General features: G+C 42.4%; 1 protein-coding gene across 7 annotated transcripts in view; it reads right to left on the reverse strand.

The window, feature by feature from the left end:
* The window catches only part of STXBP5L (syntaxin binding protein 5L), a 410,492-nt gene that overhangs the window by 53,854 nt on the left and 334,475 nt on the right, over nt 1-22,163 (reverse strand). For 4 of the 7 annotated variants that reach the window (XM_054042932.1, XM_054042916.1, XM_054042924.1 and 1 more), the window contains one exon: nt 19,303-19,368. In XM_054042932.1, the coding sequence (XP_053898907.1) occupies nt 19,303-19,368 (66 nt within the window). Of the gene's footprint in view, nt 1-7,782; nt 7,834-19,296; nt 19,369-22,163 lie in introns of all 7 variants that reach the window. The other 3 variants (XM_054042898.1, XM_054042883.1, XM_054042907.1) reach the window with 2 other exon arrangements.

Genomic DNA, 22,163 nt, shown 5'->3' on the forward strand with positions numbered 1-22,163 from the left:
GGCCCTCAGAGAATATTTCCCTTTCAAAATGATAGAAGATTTTTTTTTAACACTTGGCAGCTCTTGCTGAATTTACTTTTAAAACAAGTGATCTTAGGTAGCTTTTACATTTTTGCCAGACTTCTGTGGAAAGACAACTTCTGTTTAAAAACATTCAGCTTGACTTCAAATTGTTCAACAGGAGAATGAAGAGATAATAGCTTTGCTCTTTTACTGTCACCAGACAATAGAGGACACTTCTCTTAAGCTCTATGTACTCCAGTATAACTGGTAAATAAAGTCTTTATAATTTCTAATCAAATTATTGATATCGTCACATTATTCATGTGATGGTGCTTTGTATTTGTACTGTGCCTGTAAGAGCAGCATCTCAAAGCCATTTTGCAGTTATATTATAGATATCTTTTGGGCAGTTATTTTGCTACAGGAAAAGGATAGATGACTGTCACAAGTAATTTGCTATGAGTGAAAGGTAACATATCAGCAAAGTTGCTTGAGGAGAACCAATGAGCTAAGCCAACAGAGAAATTTTTAACTGATTTTATTTCACTCCCTTTTGTCCCAGTTTGACCAGACATTTCACTACACAGATTTTTTTTTTTACCCTAAATGCTGTATATATTTTATTCACCTACCTACAAATGTCTGGATAAACCCTAGGAAATGATGTTTATTTTTTTTAAGGCAATTACTTAGCAGTAGGAGACTAAAACAGTGGGGTAAAACAAACTCATGGCTAATGATTGGATGCCCTATTTTAGTCAAAGACCAAAGGATAACTCAGAGTCTGGATTCATGACAGTCCACAGCACAAATTCATGTGATCAAAGCAGCAGTTATAGTAATTAAAACAAAGCTTTCAAATATTTAAATGAGGCCATAATTATTCCCTTTTCAGATGGAGGATGGCTCTGAATCCCTGTAATCTCTCTGGAAACATTAAAAGCTTATAATGGCAGTGAGGAGAATTCCCTCATGAGATGAGGAAAATGCAGAATTGCAGAAGTGAAATGGCAGATAAGGCAAAATTAAAAACCCTTCTTGTAAGAGCAGCAACATATTTGAGCTTGTGCACCCTACTGTTCCTACCCCTGAGATGATCAAATATAAGGATGGTTAGAATGCTTCCCTCAGTTCATCTAAACTGTTGTAACAGGCCATGGGGAGACAAGTGGTCTTTGCAGATAGCTTGGATCAAACCATATTAGGCCTAAAAATACAGGTATCAACTCAGTGAATTGCATCTGAACACTAACAGGGAATTGGTGAAGCACAGGGAGCAGTGGTATAATATATTGCTTCTGGTCAATCCTTATAAATATGTGGGCTCCTACAATCTGCAGTAGCTGAAACTTCCAAGTGGTCTTCCAGCATATCCCACAAAGAGCACATAACAATTATTCAGTATGGAGGTTCCAGAATCAGAGTTAACTAAGACAAGTTCCTCATCCAAGACAAACGTTAGGGGCAGCAGAAGCAAGGGAGCAGGGAGATGAGTGCCCCTGCAAAGGAACATTGCTCCTAGAGGACCTGGTGCAGCCATGGGGCCCAGGATCAGGCCAGAAGGCAGGAAGTGGGACCCAGAAGGGCTGGAATGGGCCTGGGTTCAGATAGGAAAACCTGAGATCCTCCTTCCCAGCTTGGAGCCGGCTGTCCTGTCCCTGTCTGAGTCTCAGTGTCTCACCTCACGCCCCCTCCTATCCTTCTCAGACCCCTATTTGCAGCGATTTTCTGCCACGCCCTTTTCCCCCACTGACAAATGCCAGCTATCATTTTATCAAGCACAGGTGAAAAAAGACATTTCTAGCTCCAAAACTACCAAGTGCTCCAGGCGCAAACTGGAGATCCAGATGTACCCCAAATTATGAACCACATTGAGAAAGGATAGCCAGACCTCAGTCATGGCGAGGGTAACTATTCTTTTCCATACATTCAAGTTGCACCCTATCCAACCACCATCCACTTCTATCTTAAATGGATTTAAGCCTTAGACAACTTACTGTCATTCAAAACAATAAGAAAACAAAGTCATTATATCATCCATGTCCCATGAAAGAAACAAAGCTGCCCATCATTGCCATATTGATGGAACTGCAGCACAAGCCGCTGCATCTCCCCAGTAGCCTCAACCCATGCTGAACAAGAGGGGGTAACAGATTAGTCCTCTGTTGTTGGATGAGCAGGTTGGATGAGCACCACTCTATTATGCAGCCTTGCCAGGGTCAAGAGCCAAGTGAACAGAATTTGCGAATGGTATTAAATGCTGCCGACAGATCTAAGAGAGTCAGTATGGACACCTGACCTTTGCTCATTGCTAGGAGGAGTTAGTCCATAAAACCTAAGTATCCTCAATAGAATTGCCATTTCAACAACTGTATTATTGGGGATCAGAGAGATCAGAGAACTCTAGGTGAGGATGGAGATGCTTTACCACAATGTCTCAATAACCTTGTCCCAAAAAGCTAGGATAGAGACAAGGCAATAGTTAGTGAGACCATCAACTTCAAGAGATGGTTTCTTGAGCAAGGGCCTTACAACTCCTCATCTGGGACATACTGCCTCCTGTCCACCCTCAGAAAGGCATTAATGATCACAGTCAATAATGTACTCAGTACCTCTCTGCTGGAATTTACTAGTGATTAGGGGCCTGGGTAACAACTAGAAAGTAGGTAGTAAACTAAGCTAGGCCAGCACAGCCAGAACCACTGGGAGCAAAAGCGGTTGGAATGGAGATGATGTGGCATTTCACCTGTGAGATCTTATTTTCTAAACTTAACTCCTCACAGTGAGAAAATCTTATGCTTTCTTCCAGACAGTGGTAGACTAGATTTATCAAGCTATCCACAACCCAATACAGTTTCAAGAGATGAAACTTCATGGATGCTAATATGGAAGGAAAGAAAACTTTCTTCCCCTCTGCCACAGCCATAGCACAGGATTTTAAAAAATTCTCCATGCTGCAACTGATCAACCGTAGAGTGGAATAACTCTCTAAAACGCTGACTTCAACTTACATGTACTTTATTTGTAACAAGTTATCTATACACCAAGGCCACTTGTATGGATGGCATATGAGGGAAGAGCATTTAGAAAACATGGTACAGTAACTCCTTGCTTAACGTTGTAATTATGGTCCAGAAAGATGCTACTTTAAGCAAAATGATATTAAGCAAATCCAATTTCCCCATAAGAATTAATGTAAATAAGGGGAGTTAGGTTCCAGGGAAATTTTTTTTGCCAGACAAAAGACTATATTTTGTATATATATATATACACACACACACACACACACACACACACACACATATATACACAGTATACGTTTTAAACAAACAATTTAATACTGTACACAGTGGAAGAGGGCAGGATAGGTCCCAGGGAATGCCTTACTGCTAAATGATGAACTAGCACTCGGCTGAGCCCTCAAGAGTTAACACATTGTTGTTAATGTAGCCTCACACTCTACAAGGCAGCACCAATGGAGGGAGGGGAGACAGCCTGGCAGAGAGAGACAGAGACACACACCATTTGTGTGAGAGAGAGACACGCATTGCCCCTTTAAGTACACTGATCCCACTCTAAGTACATTGCCTTTTTAAGTAGATCAGCAAGTTGAGGATTTAGGAGCCTAAAATGACAGTTAGGCACCTGAATCCCTTTGTGGATCTAGCTCTAAATACATTTTTCTGTCCAGCCTAGTTTTAAATGTTCCAAGCCAGGGAGGTTCCAGAACATCACATCATATAGTATATTTTTAGATCATTATCATGTCTTCCACACCTTTAGTTGTCACTGAGCCAAGCTGAATTTATTTAGCTCTTTCAATCTTGCCAATCAGTTTTTCCCACCCCCTAATCTTTTATGTTGTTATTCACTAAGTTCTAACAACAGAATTTAATATTCTACATGTAGTTGCAAGACAGCTGTAAGGAAGAGAGTTATTAGCTCTCTGATCCATGACATGAGGCATCTGTGCTTGAAGTCCAAAACTACTTTGGCCTTTTTTGGCGCCGTATCACTTTGCCCACTCAAATGTCTCTCACCAGGAGACATGCACAGGTAAACAGATGCCTGGCTGTTCCTCAAGGGGGGAGGTGAGAAAAAAATATAGTCACGTTATTATAAAAGGTTGAGGAACTTAGAAAGCTATTAATAATTATTAATGAAGAGTAGGTAAGGAAATACAGAGTAACTTTAGCTATTAATAAAGATTACATGCATCCTAAGGTGTGAAGAGAATTAGCTAATAAATTTACTGAATTCCTGACAATTATGTTTGAAAAAAATCACATATGGGGAGACACTAGAAAACTTGGAAGTTAATAAACTGTAGTACTGATATTCAAACAAAGGAAAGAAGAGTGATCCTGGCAATTACTGTCCTTTAAAAGTAACTTCCATACCTAGGAAAATAATGTAAGAAGAACTGTGCATACATCTAGACAATATTGGAACAACAGGTAGAATAATGGTAACTTCGCTAGTTGACTGGCTGCATGCTGAAACAAAGTAGGCATTGAGTAGCTCTGCCTTCCTATCATCTTCCTTTACCAGCTCACCTTCTCCATTGAGCAGCAGACCCACACCATCCTTGTTTTTTCTTCTTCTTTTTTTTTGTCTGACATATTTGAAGAACTCTTTGTGCTGTTTCTAACATTTCTTGCCAGTTGTAACTCATTATTTGCCTTGGCTTTCCTGATTTTGTCCCTACATGCTCGCATTTATTCCCATGTATACTTCCATGGTGACATTCCCGTTCATCCATTTTCTGTATATATCCCTTTTGGTTTTTAGATGGTTTTTTGAATTTTAGTAATACATTTAATAGTGACCCCTAAAATCTGAAGTATTGGATTAATTTCCCCTAGATATATTAGGTCCATTTTCTAAAATGAATCACATTTTATTATTATTTCTACCCTATTATTTTCTACCTCTTTAGATCAGTTTGTATGATTTCTCTGGCTTCACTGGTGTTTGCAGCTGCGCACAATTTAGTATCAATGGCATATTTCATCAATATCCTTTTTATTCCCTTTCCTAGATCATTGATAAAGATATTTAATAAGACGGGTTTAGTACTGATTACTATTGTACCCAACAGACACATCTTCCCAATGCCAGACATTATCACATACATTACCGTTTGTTTATGCTCTGTCATCCAGTTTTCAATCCATATGATAGTGTTTTTATTCAAGCCAAATTAATTTTTCAATTCAGATTTTAGAAGTCACTATTGTAGTAAGATGAGGCCCTGAAACATAAGCTCTTGTGTCAGAGGCCCAGTCTGAGGCCTAAAGCCTGAACCAAAGTACTTCCAGGCACTGCTAAGCAAAAGCTGGGCTGTGAGCCAGAGACAGGCCCCGCTCACAGAAGTTGGCGAGAAGAAGGTTGTTAGAAGCAGGTGCTTAACATATAAGTGCTAATAAGAGGAACTTGTCCCAAGATGGCACCTGGACAGTCCAATACAAGGACACTCCATAGACATAACAAGGAACAGGCAGGTGTATCTTGAAGACAGGGTCGAAAGTACAGCATGATGGATAGGTCTGTTTGTCTGAAACAACATGATCAAAGGGGGAGACAGCACCCTAATGAGCCAAGAGGCTGTACCTCAATACGTCAGTAGGGATGAGTAATCTGTCCTGTAACTGTATAAAAGTAGGTCCCGGAGTGCGCATCTTTGTCTGGCCTAGGGGGCAGTGGAAAGTCCCATTGCCAGGGGGCACAAATTCGTAGTATGGCTTGTAGAGTCTACGGGAAACTATTACTGTGCTTCGTTTGACAATAAACCTGGTTCAGGTTCCTTCGTACCTTACTAGAGTCTGTGGTCTTTGGGGGTTCTCTCGGGGTCTGCTGTGTCAGCTATCTGCGCAGAGCTGGGGCAGCACACAAAGGGAACACGCACGCAGCCATCTGTTATCATCGAACAAGAAGCAGAGCACCACACCAGTAGCCACTGACAACAACTATCAAGTGACATCAACATTATTTTACTAGGGTCAGAAGTTAGTGTTACAGGAAAGCAATTGCTAGAGTCACTCTTCTTTACTTTTTTTTAAAATATATATATATAGATATCACTACTACAATTTGAGAGCAAAATAGACTCCACATGACTAAGAGTCTTTATGATAGAAGACATTTCTTGTAAAAATCCTTTGTGTGAGCCTTGTAGACCAAATAAACTTGATTCATCCTGACTCCTCCCATTCCCCAGAACAAACCCCAGAAGAGGGAGAGAGGCAAGGGGATGGTGCCATGCTAAGCCCACCGTAAGCATGGAAGAGGGACATCTATGCCTGAGGGCTCCCTTCATGTATGTGTACGGCCCTACCAAATTCATTGTACATTTTGGTTAATTTCACAATCATAGGATTTTAAAAATTTCATGATTTCAGCTATTTAAATCTGAAATGTCATGGTGTTGTAATTGTAGGGGTCCTGACCCAAAAAGGAGTTGTGTGTGTGTGGGGTGTTGCAAGGTTATTGTAAGGGTGTGGGGGGTTGCAGTACTGCTGCCCTTATTTCTGAGCAGCTGCTGGCGGCAGTGCTGCCTTCAGAACTAGGCAGCTGGAGAGCAGCGGCTGCTGGCCAGGAGACCAGCTCTGAAGGCAGAGCCGCTGCCAGCAGCAGCGCAGAAGTAAGAATGGCATGGTATGGTATTGCCACCCTTACTTCTGTGCTGCCGCCTGCAGAGCTGGGACTTCAGTCAGCAGCTGCCACTTTCTGGCCATCCAATCTGAAGGCAGCAGCGCAGAAGTAAGGGTGGTATGGTATGATATTGCCACCCTTACTTCTGCACTGCTGCTGGCGTCATACTGCCTTCAGAGCTGGGTGCCTGGCCAACAGCCGCTGCTCTCTGGCTGCCCAGCTCTGAAGGCAGGGCAGAAGTAATGGTGGCAATACCGCAAGCCCCACTAAAATAACATTGTGACACCCCCCCTTCAACTCCCTGTTGGGAAGGACCCCCAATTTGAGAAACACTGGTCTCCCCCATGAAACCTGTATAGTATAGGGTAAAAGCACACAAATGATCAGATTTCATGGGAGGAGACGAGATTTCACGGTCCATGGCGCGTTTTTCATGGCGGTGAATTTGGTAAGGCCCTATATATGTGTCTAAGATGGCATGATCTGACCCAATTATTTTCAATTTATCTGCCCTCTTTTAAATGTTGGTTTTAGGCTCCCTGGGCTCAAGTTTTGCCCTCATTTACTGTTCCACTTCACTAAAATAATTAAAGAAGATAATTGAAGAATAAGACACAACAAGCAGTGCATTTAAGAGCTTATTATAGTTTCAAGTGGTGTTCTGAGACACAAATGGCCGAAACCTGACCTGAGAGCTGAGAAGAGCAACAGACACTATAAAATACGTAAGCCTAAGTGTCTCATCACTGTTATGTAATGGAATGTATATATACAATTAGGAAAATACACTACTGCATGCACTGTTACAGACACAGATAAGCATTGCTGACAACCAATCAGAATGGTTCAAATTTTTCCAAAAGTCTGAAGTCATTTCATTATAAAAAATTACACACTCAAGTGTGCAATGATTTGCAAAATGTAATCACATGAAAAATGAGTGTTAAACAAGCAAAATGCTGAATGCTGCCAACAGAACTGTATGGGTTAATAGGTGGTTTTTAAGAAAGCCTTTTCAAACAAAGCCTTCAAAGGTTATCGTGCTACCTTATGGATCAGTTGGTAAAAATGTTTTGCCAAATGAATGTAAGGAAACTTAAAACTGTCGGCTTTCGCCTACCGTACCAAGATCAGTCTTAAGATCTGTTGGCAGACTTAATTTTCTTGATCCTTTAACTGAAACAACAGAAAAAGGAGAAAGGCAGTTGTTAATAATTAAGAAAGAAAAAGGAACGAGGGAGAACAACATGCCATCTTCCGCTTAAAATCATGTTGCACATTTTGTATCAGCGTAGAAAGGCTGAAATGGTGTTCAAATGTGTTCAGAAATGGTGTTTTCCTAGCATCATTCAGCAAAATAAATTAATCTGAAGACAGAAGCACTGGAAAAGCCAGTATTCCAGCTGCAGAGAAGTGAATGGTCCTTTACAAAGTCTTTGCTGTGTATTGCAATATCTTACCTTACCATGACTGGCATACCAAAAAAGCAAATGAGATTAAGGCAAATATTGCAAAGGCTGGTGATGTAGCACTGCATAAAAGTATTTTAATAACTGGAAATCAATTTAATAAGGGTGCTACTGAGTCAATGGGTTCTGATGACATCATACCTTAAGACATCAATTGTAAAGGAGAGGGCTTATTGCATATATGATGGAGGCAGCACACATTACAGTATATATTATAGATGAGGGGACAGATTGCATAGAAATGAAATACATTAGCTTTAAGATAAAATTTAGTATTTTCTAGACATCAAAACACTATATTGAGTTTATTTCATTTGCTGAAAACTTAATTATGTTTACTTTAATGAGAGAGTACCTGAAAAATGTTGCAATTAAGAATCTCTCATTTTGCTTCTGTTCAGAAACTTTTCCTTCAATATCACTTCAACACAAACAACATTTTAAGCCATGAGCACCACAGAGGAATTCAAATGTAGCATGCCTTATAGGAGTCAAAGGGATTCTGGATTTGGACAAAATGCCTTAGGAAGTCATTTATTGAGTACTTAGAAGATTGTTTTTCCAATGCAGGACTTTTATTTTAATTTCATAATTCATTTTTGTTTTCAGAAATGCATGCCACTCTTTTCTATGTTCAAATCAGAGCTATATTTACCTATATTTGCTCTGATAGTTTCCTTGCTTGGTCTCTGCCACAAGAGTTTTATTTTTAATTTGAGCCAAATCCCAGGCTGGCATTGGCTGCAGGTATAGTGGGGTGGGGCTAGCTGAACCCACAGATTTTCTTTAATTTCTGCTGTGCAAGGCACCAGTTTCTCTGCTCCGTCACACACCTAATGATGACACTTAAATAGGTCTGGCAGAATTTGATTTTTAATTTATTGTAAGTTTGATGGATAATATTGATGCTTACTCTTAAGCATTTTATTTGATTTTTATTGATTTAAATGTTTACCTTGGTGGAAAATTATGGGATTCAGAATATACATGTCAGACAATAATTATTTAATTACCGTAGATACTGAGATTCAAAATGTTAAAATTTTATAACCATTGAAACACAAATTGTCAACATCACATGTCAAAACATACAAAGTAAATATCCTTAAATCGAACTCTAAGTTCTCAAGCAGCATTTTTCTTACTTTGCCTATCTGTAAATTTCAATTATATACTGAAAAGTTTTTTGTCAGTGTGTGTGTGTGTACACAGTGAAATTGATGTTTACCAACATTACCAATAAAAATCTAATCCTTCTAAGCCTATACGTAAAGGACAGATTTTTTGTGCTCACAGTATGTGCTCTCAATTGCATGTCTAATTGCTATAACTTAGTGTACAAATAGCCAAATAAACAAGGGACAGAAATATCTGTTCCTAAAAGTTCCTGAATCAATTTTCCTTAATGAGGTATGGTGAAAAACAGTAAGTTTACTAAATAAGGCACTGATCCTAAAATGTGTTATGTATGGGCTTTTGTAGAGCCCTGTTTACTTTATTCATGGCATAAAAGTTTCATGTGAAGCCTCAGAGTTTATGGCCTGTTTTTTCACAGTGATACTGAGCACTCACAGTTCCAATGGTAGACTGAAGGTAGTATACAGACTTAACTTTTGAACTCCAAATCACAGATGATAAATAAAAATGTAATTTGGCTTTCTTCATTCAATCTTGCACTCCTGAGTTAAAATAAGGCATCATAATAACACCCACAAAGAGTGAGCTCAAAACATCAATCAACATATTTCTTTCCACTGTCTGAGATTTTTAAACAGGCAATAAATCAATCAAATGTCACTGTATGGTAAACCATACTGTCATCATGAGAGACACATTTAAAAAGAGAACTGTTTACATTCTGCAATTTTTCCTAATTTATGTTTCCATTAAAAGAAAACTTTTTGTGCAATCTGCCACAGCCCAGGTATCCAAATACAAATAGAATTTTCCAAATTGTTTTGTTAAAGTTCATTTCCCATATATCTATGGTATCATGAATCCAACACTAGCATTTAAATGCTAATCAAATTCCACGGGCATACCAGCAAAAAGACTGTTCTCCATGTCTCCTGCCAAACCCCATCAAAGTGTGGGCTGGAATTGTTTTCCCTTACTCAAAAGACAGTATGTGGCATACTGAGTTTGAGAAATCTTTCCCTCAAGCCATGTAATTCCATGTTCTAAGTCCAAAGGGGATTCAGGATGGCCTTTTGATTTTCCAGTTTTATTCACTGCATCCCCGTGGCCTCTAAAATCATACAACAGGGCTAAGTAAAAAGATAACCCCTGGTAAGAGGTTTAAATGATTGCCTGCTGGAACAGGTTGGATTTGTACTGTAACTAGGACACTGTCATCGTGTTTAAAATAAGTATTCCATCAGAGCTGCATCATTAACTCAGGGTTCTAATATTCACAGCACGGGCTCTACAAGTAGAGTCATCAGTGACTCAACTCAAATGACAAATGGTGGTGGAAAAATAGGGGTATAAACAGATAATTGTATGGAATTCTTGAGTGTTCCTGGATTAAATATTTAATAGGCCTGATCTTACACTATCGGTACCAAGGGCAGAAGTACAAAATCCACAAGGAACAGGGTTTGATGCTGCAAATACCATTTTTCAGGGGAACCTGGAGTTAGCCAATGCAGCCAAAGCACTGGATAGGATCAAACCAGGAGTGGGGCGAGGCAGGGCAGGGCAGGGCAGGGCAGGGCAGGGCAGGATATGTGATGATTTATCCAAGCAGCCCCCATATGTAGAGTTCTTATGGAGGCCTGACTGCAACTGAAAGGTCCCTGGATTCCTGACAGAATCCAGCCACAATGCTCTGTTCTGGAGGTGAAACAGGGCGTCGCCCAGTGTGCCCAAGGAGAGAAATTTGCACTCTCTCGCATCAGTGAAAGTGACTCTGGCCCTCCGAATCTATTTTCTGATTCTGATATATTTGCGGAGGACCAAGTCCTACTGTCTCTTCTGTGGAGTGGATGGTGGTTTGCTTGCACAAGTAGGGAGGGTGGACATCAGAGGACTGTGCAGAGACCGCTATGGAGCCTAGTTCCATGGGTTCCTTGTGTGCCACGTCAAATGAACACTTTGGGGATCAAAGGGATTAGCAGGATTGTGGCTAGTGAATCCATAACAATGCAGATTCACCAGTCATCTCTTCAAGAAAAGCAAGGACCAATAGCTACAAGGGTTACTGAAGCCCTGAGGCTACATTAAGCTACTCAGTGGTTCTTACGGCTTTCCACTCATAAGTATCCTGGAAATCCCATTTTCATAGTTTAGTTACTCCAATTGTGAGGGGCCCCGGACTTGCCCCCTATTGCAGCTGATATGCTGAAGCACAACCATCTTTGCATTTTGCAAATCCATTACCCTTTCTGACATATTAAATAGGCTCATATGAAAAAAACATTTTATTTTAAACCAGAGGTATTTTTGAATGACAGCCACTGCCAATAAAATTTCAGCTGGTGACAAAGGCCTGGTCTACACTACGACTTTAATTCGGATTTATCAGCTTTAATTCGAATTAACCCTGTAACCGTCCACACAACGACGCCATTTAATTCGATGTAAAGGGCCCTTTAAATCGATTTCTGTACTCCACCCCAACGAGCGGAGTAGCGCCAAAATCGATTTTAGCAATTCGAATTAGGGTTAGTGTGGCCGCAATTCGATGGTATTGGCCTCCGGGAGCTATCCCACAGTGCATCATTGTGACCACTCTGGACAGCAATCCGAACTCGGATGCACTGGCCAGGTAGACAGGAAAAGCCCCGCGAACATTTGAACTTCATTTCCTGTTTGCCCAGCGTGGAGAGCACAGGTGACCACAGATACCTCATCAGCACAGGTAACCATGCAGGCTGATAATCGAAAAAGAGCACCAGCATGGACCGTGAGGGAGGTACTGGATCTGATCGCTGTATGGGGAGAGGATTCAGTGCTTGCAGAACTTCGTTCTAAAAGACGAAATGCAAAAACTTTTGAAAAAATTTCCAAGGGCATGATGGAGAGAGGCCACAATAGGGACTCTGAGCAGTGCCGCGTGAAGGTCAAGGAGCTCAGACAAGCCTATCAAAAAACAAAGGAGGCAAACGGTCGCTCCGGGTCAGAGCCGCGGACATGCCGCTACTACGCCGAGCTGCATGCAATTCTAGGGGGGGCTGCCACCACTACCCCACCTTTGTTCGTGGATTCTGGGTCGGGGATAGTCTCGACGCCTGAGGATTCTGCCGATGGGGTAGAGGAGGAGGAGGAGGAGGAGGATGAGCTTGCAGAGAGCACACAGCACTCCATTCTCCCCAACAGCCAGGATCTTTTTATCACCCTGACTGAAGTACCCTCCCAAGCCTCCCAAGCCAGTACCCAAGACTCTGACCCCATGGAAGGGACCTCAGGTGAGTTTACCTTTTAAAATATAAAACTTGTTTTAAAAGCAAACGGTTTTTAATGATTACTTTGCCTGACTTTGCATTCGCGGTCAGTTCAGCTACTGGAAAAGTCTGTAGCTACTGGAAAAGTCTGTTAACGTGTATGGGGATGGAGCGGAAATCCTCCAGGGACATCTCCATGAAGCTCTCCTGGAGGTACTCCGAAAGCCTTGCCAGAAGGTTTCTGGGCAGTGCATCCTTATTCCCTCCGCCATGGTAGGACACTTGACCACGCCATGCTTGCAGCAAGTAATCTGGTATCATTGCCTGACAAAGCCTGGCAGCGTATGGTCCCGGTGTTTGCTGGCATTCAAGCAACATCCGTTCTTTATCTTGTTGTGTAATCCTCAGGAGAGTGATATCACTCCTGGTAACCTGGTTGAAATACGGGAACTTAATTAAGGGGACAGAGGTGGCCGTTCCTACTGGGCTGTTTGCCTGTGGCGGAAAATAAATCCTTCCCTGCAGTTAGCCAAGCGCAGATGGGAAATTGGCCATGAAGTTTTCCGCGTTTGGCTAGCAGGGATCTTCCCTGTTACCAGCCACGCGGTGGGGGGAGGGTACCGTGATCATCCCAGAGAATTCATGGCGAGGGGGGGGGTCGGCGGCGGGGGGGGGGGTAGTTTGGTGCCTGCAGGGATCTTCCCTGATACCAGCCACGCGGTGGGGGGAGGGGTACCGTGATCATCCCAGAGAATTCATGGCGGGGGGGGGGTTAGTTTGTTTTCTGGTGCTGCTGAATGTTAACAGAAAAACCGCAGCACTCTACTTGCCTGAAGGGGCCCAGACAAGCCCCCCCACACTGCCCCCCCCAACTGGCTGAGATTGGCCAGGCTTCTGCAGCACTCTACAGGCTATGCTTGGTATGTGGGAAAGGAGGGTGCAGAAGCTGTAAAACAATGGCTTACCATGGCCGCATGCAAGCCGAATTCTGTTGCCCAGACCTGTGATCTCTAGCAGCAAAGCCACAAGCACTCAGCATTAAGAGGCAAAATGCGACCTTGCACAGAAATCACATGTGCTATGTAATGTGAACAGTGTTGGTCACCGTGAAAGAGTATAAGCATTGTTCTGCAAAATGTAGCTTTTAAAACAATTCTCTCTTTTTTCCCCTCCCTACAGCAGCTGCAAATTCCTCAAGCCTCCCTCCTCCATCCCGAAGGTTATCACAGATAAGGCGTCGTAAGAAGAAGACGCGGGAGGACATGTTTTCTGAAATTATGCAATCCAGCAGGAGTGACAGAGCTCATCTGAATGAGTGGAAGGAAACAGTTTCAAAGTATAGGAAAGAAGTCAGTGAACGTGAGGAGAGGAGGGACCAACGTGAGGAGAGGAGGGACCAACGTGAGGAGAGGAGAGACGATCGAGATGAGAGATGGCGGCAGGAAGACCAGAGGATGAAGGATGCAACGCTGGGGCTGCTCCGGCGTCTGGTGGAGGTTCAGGAACGGCTGCTGGAAAACAGACTGCCGCTTCAGCCCCTGTTCCACCCTCCCCCCTCCCCATGTTCCGTATCCTCCTCACCCAGACGTATAAGAACGCGGGGGGGGAGGCTCCGTACACCTTCCCATTCCACCCCAGTAGACAGCCCAAGCAAAAGGCTGTCATTTTTTTAACCTTTTCTTTGTGGCTTTTTCCTTCCCAGCAATCCTCCTCCCAAATACCACCCGGGTTCCCTCCCTCTTTTTCTAATCTATTAATAAAGAATAAATGATTTTTAAATGATAGTGACTTTATTTGGTTTGAAAGAAAGATGGGGGAAGGGGCAGGGTGGGTTCCTTACAGAAAATCAGTCAGTAAAGGGGGAGGGTTTTCATGAAGGAGAAACAAACAGATATTTCACACGGTAGCCTGGCCAGCCATGAAACTAGTTTTCAAAGCTTCTCTGATGCACAGCGCTTCATGGTGTGATCTTCTAATCGCCCTGGTGTCTGGCTGCGCGTAATCAGCAGCCAGGCGATTTGCCTCAGCCTCCCACCCCGCCATAAAGGTCTCCCCCTTACTTTCACAGAGATTGTGGAGCACACAGCAAGCAGAAATAACAATGGGGAGATTTCTTTGGCTGAGGTCAGAGCGAGTCAATAATGAACGCCAGCGACCTTTTAAACGGCCAAATGCACATTCTACCACCATTCTGCACTTGCTTAGCCTGTAGTTAAACAGCTCCTGACTCCTGTCCAGGCTGCCTGTGTATGGCTTCATAAGCCATGGCATTAAGGGGTAGGCTGGGTCCCCAAGAATAACTATGGGCATTTCAACATCCCCAACGGTTATTTTCTGGTCCGGAAAGTAAGTCCCTTGCTGCAGCCCTTTAAACAGAGTAGTGTTCCTGAAGACGCGAGCGTCATGAACCCTTCCCGCCCAGCCCGCGTTGATGTTGGTGAAACGTCCCTTGTGATCCACAAGTGCTTGCAGCACCATTGAAAAGTACCCCTTGCGGTTTATGTACTCGGTGGCTTGGTGCTCCGGTGCCAAGATAGGGATATGGGTTCCGTCTATTGCCCCACCACAGTTAGGGAATCCCATTGCAGCAAAACCATCCACTATAGCCTGCACATTTCCCAGAGTCACTAACTTTCGTAGCAGCACCTGAGTGATTGCTTTGGCTACTTGCATCACAGCAGCCCCCACCGTAGATTTGCCCACTCCAAATTGATTCCCGACTGACCGGTAGCTGTCTGGCGTTGCAAGCTTCCACAGGGCTATCGCCACGCGCTTCTCAACTGTGAGGGCTGCTCTCATCTTGGTATTCTGGCGTTTCAGGGCAGGAGACAGCAAGTCACAAAGTTCCATGAAAGTGCCCTTACGCATGCGAAAGTTCCGCAGCCACTGGGAATCGTCCCAGACCTGCAACACTATGCGGTCCCACCAGTCTGTGCTTGTTTCCCTTGCCCAGAATCGGCGTTCCATGGATAGAATCTGCCCCATTAACAACTTGATCTCCAAAGCACCGGGGCCTGTGGTTTCACTGAATTCTGTGTCCGTGTCCGTGTCCATGTCCTCATCATGCTTGTCGCTGCGCTGCCGCCGCCGCTGCCGCCTCGCCTCGTTTTTCTGGTCCTGGCTGAGCATAAACTCCACGAGAACGCGCGAGGTGTTTGCAATATTCATGAGTGCTGTCTTGACCTCAGCGGGCTCCATGCTTGCCGTGGTATGGAGTCTGCAGTGTTCACCCACCCAGGAAAAAAGGCGCGAAAATGGTTGTCTGCCGTCCGTTGCTTTCATGCAGGGAGGGAGGGAGGGAGGAAGTGAGGCTGTACCCAGAACCACCTGCGACGATGTTTTTTGTCCCATCAGGCACTGGGATCTTAACCCACAATCCCAATGGGCGCGGGAGACTGCGGGAACTATGGGATAGCTATGGAATTGCTACCCACAGTGCAACGGTGCAGAAATCGACGCTAGCCCCGGTACTTGGACGCACACCACCGAATTACTGTGGTAGTGTGGCCGCACTCATTTCGACTTTATACAACCTGTTTCTCAAATCCGAATTATCTAAATTTGGATTAATCCCGTAGTGTAGACATACCCTTAGGCTAGGTCTACACTGGGGGGGGAGATCGATTTAAGATACGCAAATTCAGCTACATGAATAGCATAGCTGAATTTGACGTATCCGATCCGACTTACCCCGCTGTGAGGACGGCGCAAATCGACCGCCACAGCTCCCCTGTTGATGGCGCTTATTCCTACCTGGGCTGGTGAGTACACGCGTCGATTCTGGGATCGATTGTTGCGTCCCGATGAGACGCGATAATTCGATCCCCGAGAGATCGATTTCTACCCGCCGATCCAGGCGGGTAGTGAAGACAAGCCCTAAGTTTTACATTTCAAAGACATAAATACAATAAATATTGGTGTGCTTAGAAGAACTAAGATAGGTAACACACATAAAACAGTCATGGTTTACCCTGACGACTGCTTCCCAAAAAGACAAACAGCAGAACAAATGTAAGCTCCAGTGCAAAATAACTGGAAATCAACTGATCTAAAGCAGATAGTTTCGGACAGTATCAGAAAAATATGCACTTAACTTTACTACCATGAGTAGGCCCAATGGCACCTCACCCCTACAAGAGTTAAGCACATGCATAAGGATTTGCAAAGTTGGGGCCTACGTGAGAATCTCAGCTTATATTGAAAAGAGAAAGTAAATTTCTAGCCCTCAGAGAAAAAGTTTGAAAATGCAGACCCCACTGGCTCAAAAACCAGAAGATAAATAAAAAGAATCCCAAATTTGTTATTTTTAAGCCAATTTCACTAATTTTTGGGGCCTAACTCATGATTTTGAATTCTTGGGGCTGGCAATACTGTTCTATCCAGTTTCACTTTCATGTTTTCAGATCTGCAAAGTTTAGGTTAAAAATACTACAGAGACTGTTTCTTTTTTAAAAATAACTAATTTTGTTGCAGTTTTTAAAATGTCATTGAAACATTTATATTGGTCTTAGGTTTTGTAACATACTAATTGCCGGGCCAGATTTGGAGTGACCATGTCCCTTTAAAGTTTAATAAAATATGGGAGCCAAAGGCTGAAGATTTGAAGAATATGTTTGTGGATGTTTACCTCCTCATGAATAAGAGAAAGGGAAAATAGGATAGTAGCTAAAAATACTTACCAAATGGATGGAAAGGAGTTGCTGTTTGCAGCACCAGAGGCAAAATGGCCACCTTAGGGTTGTAGCTGCTTCTCTCCACCAAATATAAAGGACCAGCTACTAGAAGACAGTGCTAGGCAATGCTCCTTTAAGACAGTGAGCCCATGCTGGGACAGATCAACACTGACTTCACAATTACAAAGGAAGTTCCTAGGGAAAGAGCTGAACTTGCTTGACAGACTGACAATTTACAGCAATATCCTGAATGAATTTTAATGAATTAAGTTAAACCTTATGGAATTAGTTTCAATGTCTTTGGAGTTCACTGAATTAAAAATGCAATTGTGTATATGATACTGCGGAATTTTTCATATTTCCATGGGAAGGATAAACAGGAGAAAAGCAGGGCGTGGTTAGGCAAATTCACACAGGTTGTAACATCTCCAGAGAAGCCACCCCCTTGGAAAGGTATGTATATACCAGTTCAAACTGGATTCTCTAGGGACTCTCAGACATAGAACGAGGTTTTGGATAAATAGCCTGGTTTTAAACTGGTTCAAGGCCAGCAGCCCTGGTCCAGGGAGGTCCCCAATCCTTAGGGTAGGGTCGGAAGGACTGAGCCTGCTAGAATCCATGTTAGGATTGGGGTTAACTCTGATAAACTTATTAGCATGCGAGTAGGTCCTTTTCTTGTTTTTACCATTTTCTTTGTAATGCTTTTACCTTAAGACTAAAATAGGCTTGTATAGAAAGAACTGTGTGGTATTTATAACTGTACCAGTTGCACCTGCTAATTGTCTCTGAAAGCAAGCAAGCAGGTGTTATTGGGCAACATGTATATGCTGGGAAAGACACATGGAAAGCAGGAAATGGAGCAGCCTGGAAATACCCCAGTCAAAAGTGAGAGAGATGCGGGACTCCACCCGGAAAGGCAATGGCTGGGGAGCAGGAAGCTGAAAGTGAGTGCCCTTGCTGAACCACTGAGGGGAAATTGAGCTGAACTGTGACACTTCCACTCCCGGGCCAGTTTTGCCACTAATTTCTATGAGGCCAGGATTTTACCCTCAGGAGCAAATTGGTAGACAACCCGTGGTTTGCAGAGATGGAGGCTGGTGTGATTGAGCTTTCTTTGATATTATGTTTCCATAACAAAATTTTAGAAGCTCTTTAGACATTAGCTACTTCCAAGAGTTAACATTTACCATCTACACATCATAGATTCATAGAAAGGGTTGGAAGGGACCTCAAGAGGTCATCTAGTCCAACCCCCTGCTCAAAGCAAGACCAATCCCCACTAAATCATCCCGGCCAGGGCTTTGTCAAGCCTGACCTTAAAAACCTCTAAGGAAGAAGATTCCACCACCTCCCTAGGTAACCCATTCCAGTGCCAAGTTTCAGAGTAACAGCCGTGTTAGTCTGTATCTGCAAAAAGAAGAACAGGAGTACTTGTGGCACCTTAGAGACGAACAAATTTATTAGAGCATAAGCTTTCGTGGACTACAGCCCACTTCTTCGGATGATATATGCATCCGAAGAAGTGGGCTGTAGTCCACGAAAGCTTATGCTCTAATAAATTTGTTAGTCTCTAAGGTGCCACAAGTACTCCTGTTCTTCCCATTCCAGTGCTTCACCATCCTCCTAGTGAAAAAGTTTTTCCTAATATCCAACCTAAACCTCCCCCACTGCAACTTGAGACCATTGCTCCTTGTTCTGTCAACATTTCAAATGATTATATAATAAAAAAAAAACACAGAGTCACCCTATTTTGAAAACATCACTTAAAAAGACCAGTTAGAAAGCCTTCTCTAATGATCTGAAGAATTATTCTCTAACAAAAAAATTGAGAGAGTCAATGTGAAATACAGGAATATTGTGCTTCAAGAAACTGTCAGTTCAAATGATTTCATCCGTCTTTCCCCTACCCATACACCATTCTCAATTTACCTTTTAATTTAAATGTACTGTCTTAGCATCATGCCTTGATATGTAGCAAGCTCTCCCCTCTTAAACAAAATCTGCTGTTTATAAATGTAAATGACTATGTACTTCACTTCCTAGGGATTAATGAAACACAGAGATGCATGACATGAATGGCTCATATAGATAGCAGGAAGAGATGCCAATCACCTTTACCTGAAGTGGGAGACTTGCAACGCTCTAGCTCCAGGGAAACTGGACTGTCAGTGAGTTCAGTCAGGCCTGAAAAAAATTGAGTTAAAAAGTTAAGTTAAAATCTAACAGAGTACACTTCAACTTTCTTGGCTGACTTCACATCAAAAATGAGATCATGTAAAGAAAGCTTGAAAGTTAAATGGTTGTGGTATGGCTCAATTCTACTCAGCCTTGTAAAATTGATATGAAAATAATTCTGCATATTTTCAACTTCTGAGGAAAGAAAAAAAACCACTCAGGTTGGAAAGAAATAGTGACACAGAAAGAAGAGGAAATTGAGTAGGAGTGACAAAACAAAAAATAGCCCAATCATTTAAATACCAGGTTCTTTAGATTTATTCACACATGATGGTTACTTTTGAGAATTAGATGTAAAGATGATGGTAATGCTATCTGAAAGTAACAGTAAATGTTTATGATGCAAGATAGTTTATACATTTGTTTTAAACACACATGGACACTGTTTAGGGATTTAGTTGTGACTGTAAGCCACACACTGCAGTGTGGACAATGCAGTGTTACGACTTCCCATTGGGACCTCTGGGGCATTGTGCTTCAAACAGGCACAATACCTTTTGCAACAGAGCATTCACTCCCATTTGCACAGAGCTATGGACTCTCCCCATCTGAGGCCCTAGTCTATAGAAAGCTGTCTACACTCAAGATTTGCTGTAAAATTTCCCACCATATCTGTATCACTGATGTGTGACCCCTCTGGTGCTAACAGTGGGAATGCTAGCGTGGGCTGGCTGCTGGTATTTTTACTACTACATAATCTAGATCTGTTCTGAACAGGGATAGACACTGAGTCAAAAATACAGGGTCTTGTTTTCCAGAGCTGCTATCACTGGTGGAGTTATTGCCGTACTAGAACAATGAAGGGAGAATTTTAAAAAAGTCCAATCTAAATCAACCTAGTAATGCTAGGACTACAATTGTGTTCAACTCTTGCACAGGGGAATGTCACTATCAAGATCTTAGTGTTTAGGATCAAAGAACCTGAGCACTGCCTCTAATTTTTCACTTTTAATCAACTCTGGGTGCAATTAATTATGGAAGTATGATCAAACGTAGGCATCTGATTTTATATGAAACCTATAACCTGTATTGTTTGCACCCACTCAGAATCAGATACCGGTTATGAATATGTGTTCAAGCCTGACTAGGTGATTTTCATAAGAATTATGGCCAACATTTTCAAACCTGAGTGACTGACGCTGCGGTCCTACATCCATAATTACATTCCTAAATAAAATTGGTCAAATTTTCAGAAGTGCTGAACACCTGCAGCTCCAGTTAACTTCAAATCAAAGATATTTTTGCAACTTAATAAGCTATGGCCCTAGTCGATATACTTGAACAGGATCTAACTGTGACAGATGTGGAGCTGCTTTTAGATAATTTATGAATATTGTACATTAGCCTGATTATTGGGATGTTTGCTGTATGAATCTATTGGGTTAATTTATTAGAGGGCTGTATGGGAATACAGGCAGGAAGGAAAAGAATGGCTTAAGATAGCCACCTTAGTAAACACTTAACAGTGGTTAAGGGACAATGCTAGAACTATTAGCTCTGATGAGTTTGCCTCTGTCTCCTGCTGAGGACTGATTTTGACCTGAAGGTTCAAAGCCCACAAACACAGGGGGTATCAGGAGAAGCTAGGCCTGCTCATGTCTCCATCACGGGATGGCAGGATTCTAGCTAATATAGACAATTGCTTAGACTGCTTGTTGCTTCAAAATCCTTTTTCTCAAAAAGCTTTGTTCTTACAACAAAATAAGCAATGCTTTGGTTTTTAAGGAGGCTGTTTGGTCATTATGTACCACGGATCATAGTTCTCAAAAGGAAGAACTGCAGGTGCTTGAATGCAGACAGACCTGCACGGTAAAGTTGGTGGATATACAGGGTACTGCAGTCCAGGGCCCTATATAAGGGTATGTCTTCACTACCGACCGGATCAGCAGGCAGAGATCGATCCAGTGGGGATCAATTTATTGCGTCTAGTCTAAACACGATAAATCGATCCCCGAGCGCTCTTCCCTCAACTCCCGTACTCCAGCTCCGCGAGAGGCGCAGGCAGAGTCGACGGGGGAGTGGCAGCAGTCAACCCACTGTAGTGAAGACACCGTGGTAAGTAGATCTAAGTATGTCAACTTCAGCTACGTTATTCACGTAGCTGAAGTTGCGTAACTTAGATCGATTTCCCCCCGCCCCCCAGTATAGACCAGGCCTAAGAGTGGGAGATTTGCAAAATTCTGCCAGAAGAGATATAAAAGCATGAGGCCAAACACATGAGGATGTGTGCTCAGAGAAACCAGGAAGGGGACAGAGATGCAGTTAGCCCTGTTACTGTGACACTAACATACAACACTTGCAGTTGCTTAGTAACATCAGATTTATTAAAGGCCTTTAAGAGACATAATTCAGAGAATGGTTTACATCTACTCCAACAGGCTTTAGATAAGTAAAAGTAAGAATTCCCATAGAAGCCTTTTGACAATAACAATATCATTCAATTGTGATTCACTTGTGTTTATGGTAAGTTTTCTAAATCTTGTACAGTTGATGACATATCAACATGAGATCTTGTTACTGAGTATAACACATTTTATATGAAAGTCAATGTCAGTGTAAACAATACAGTCACTAAAAATAAAGGAAACACACCAAAACACATTAATATATGTTACCATTCTGAAAAACCTAAAAAGCAAATATAATTAGATTGTAACAATTCCCTTATCTTTATCCCTATTGTGCTAACCTACTACAATAAGTATAGTGCTCTATAATACAGAAACATAAGAATTGCCATAATG

The sequence above is a fragment of the Malaclemys terrapin genome, chromosome 1 (genome assembly GCF_027887155.1).
Source record: "Malaclemys terrapin pileata isolate rMalTer1 chromosome 1, rMalTer1.hap1, whole genome shotgun sequence".
Lineage (NCBI taxonomy): Eukaryota > Metazoa > Chordata > Testudines > Emydidae > Malaclemys > Malaclemys terrapin.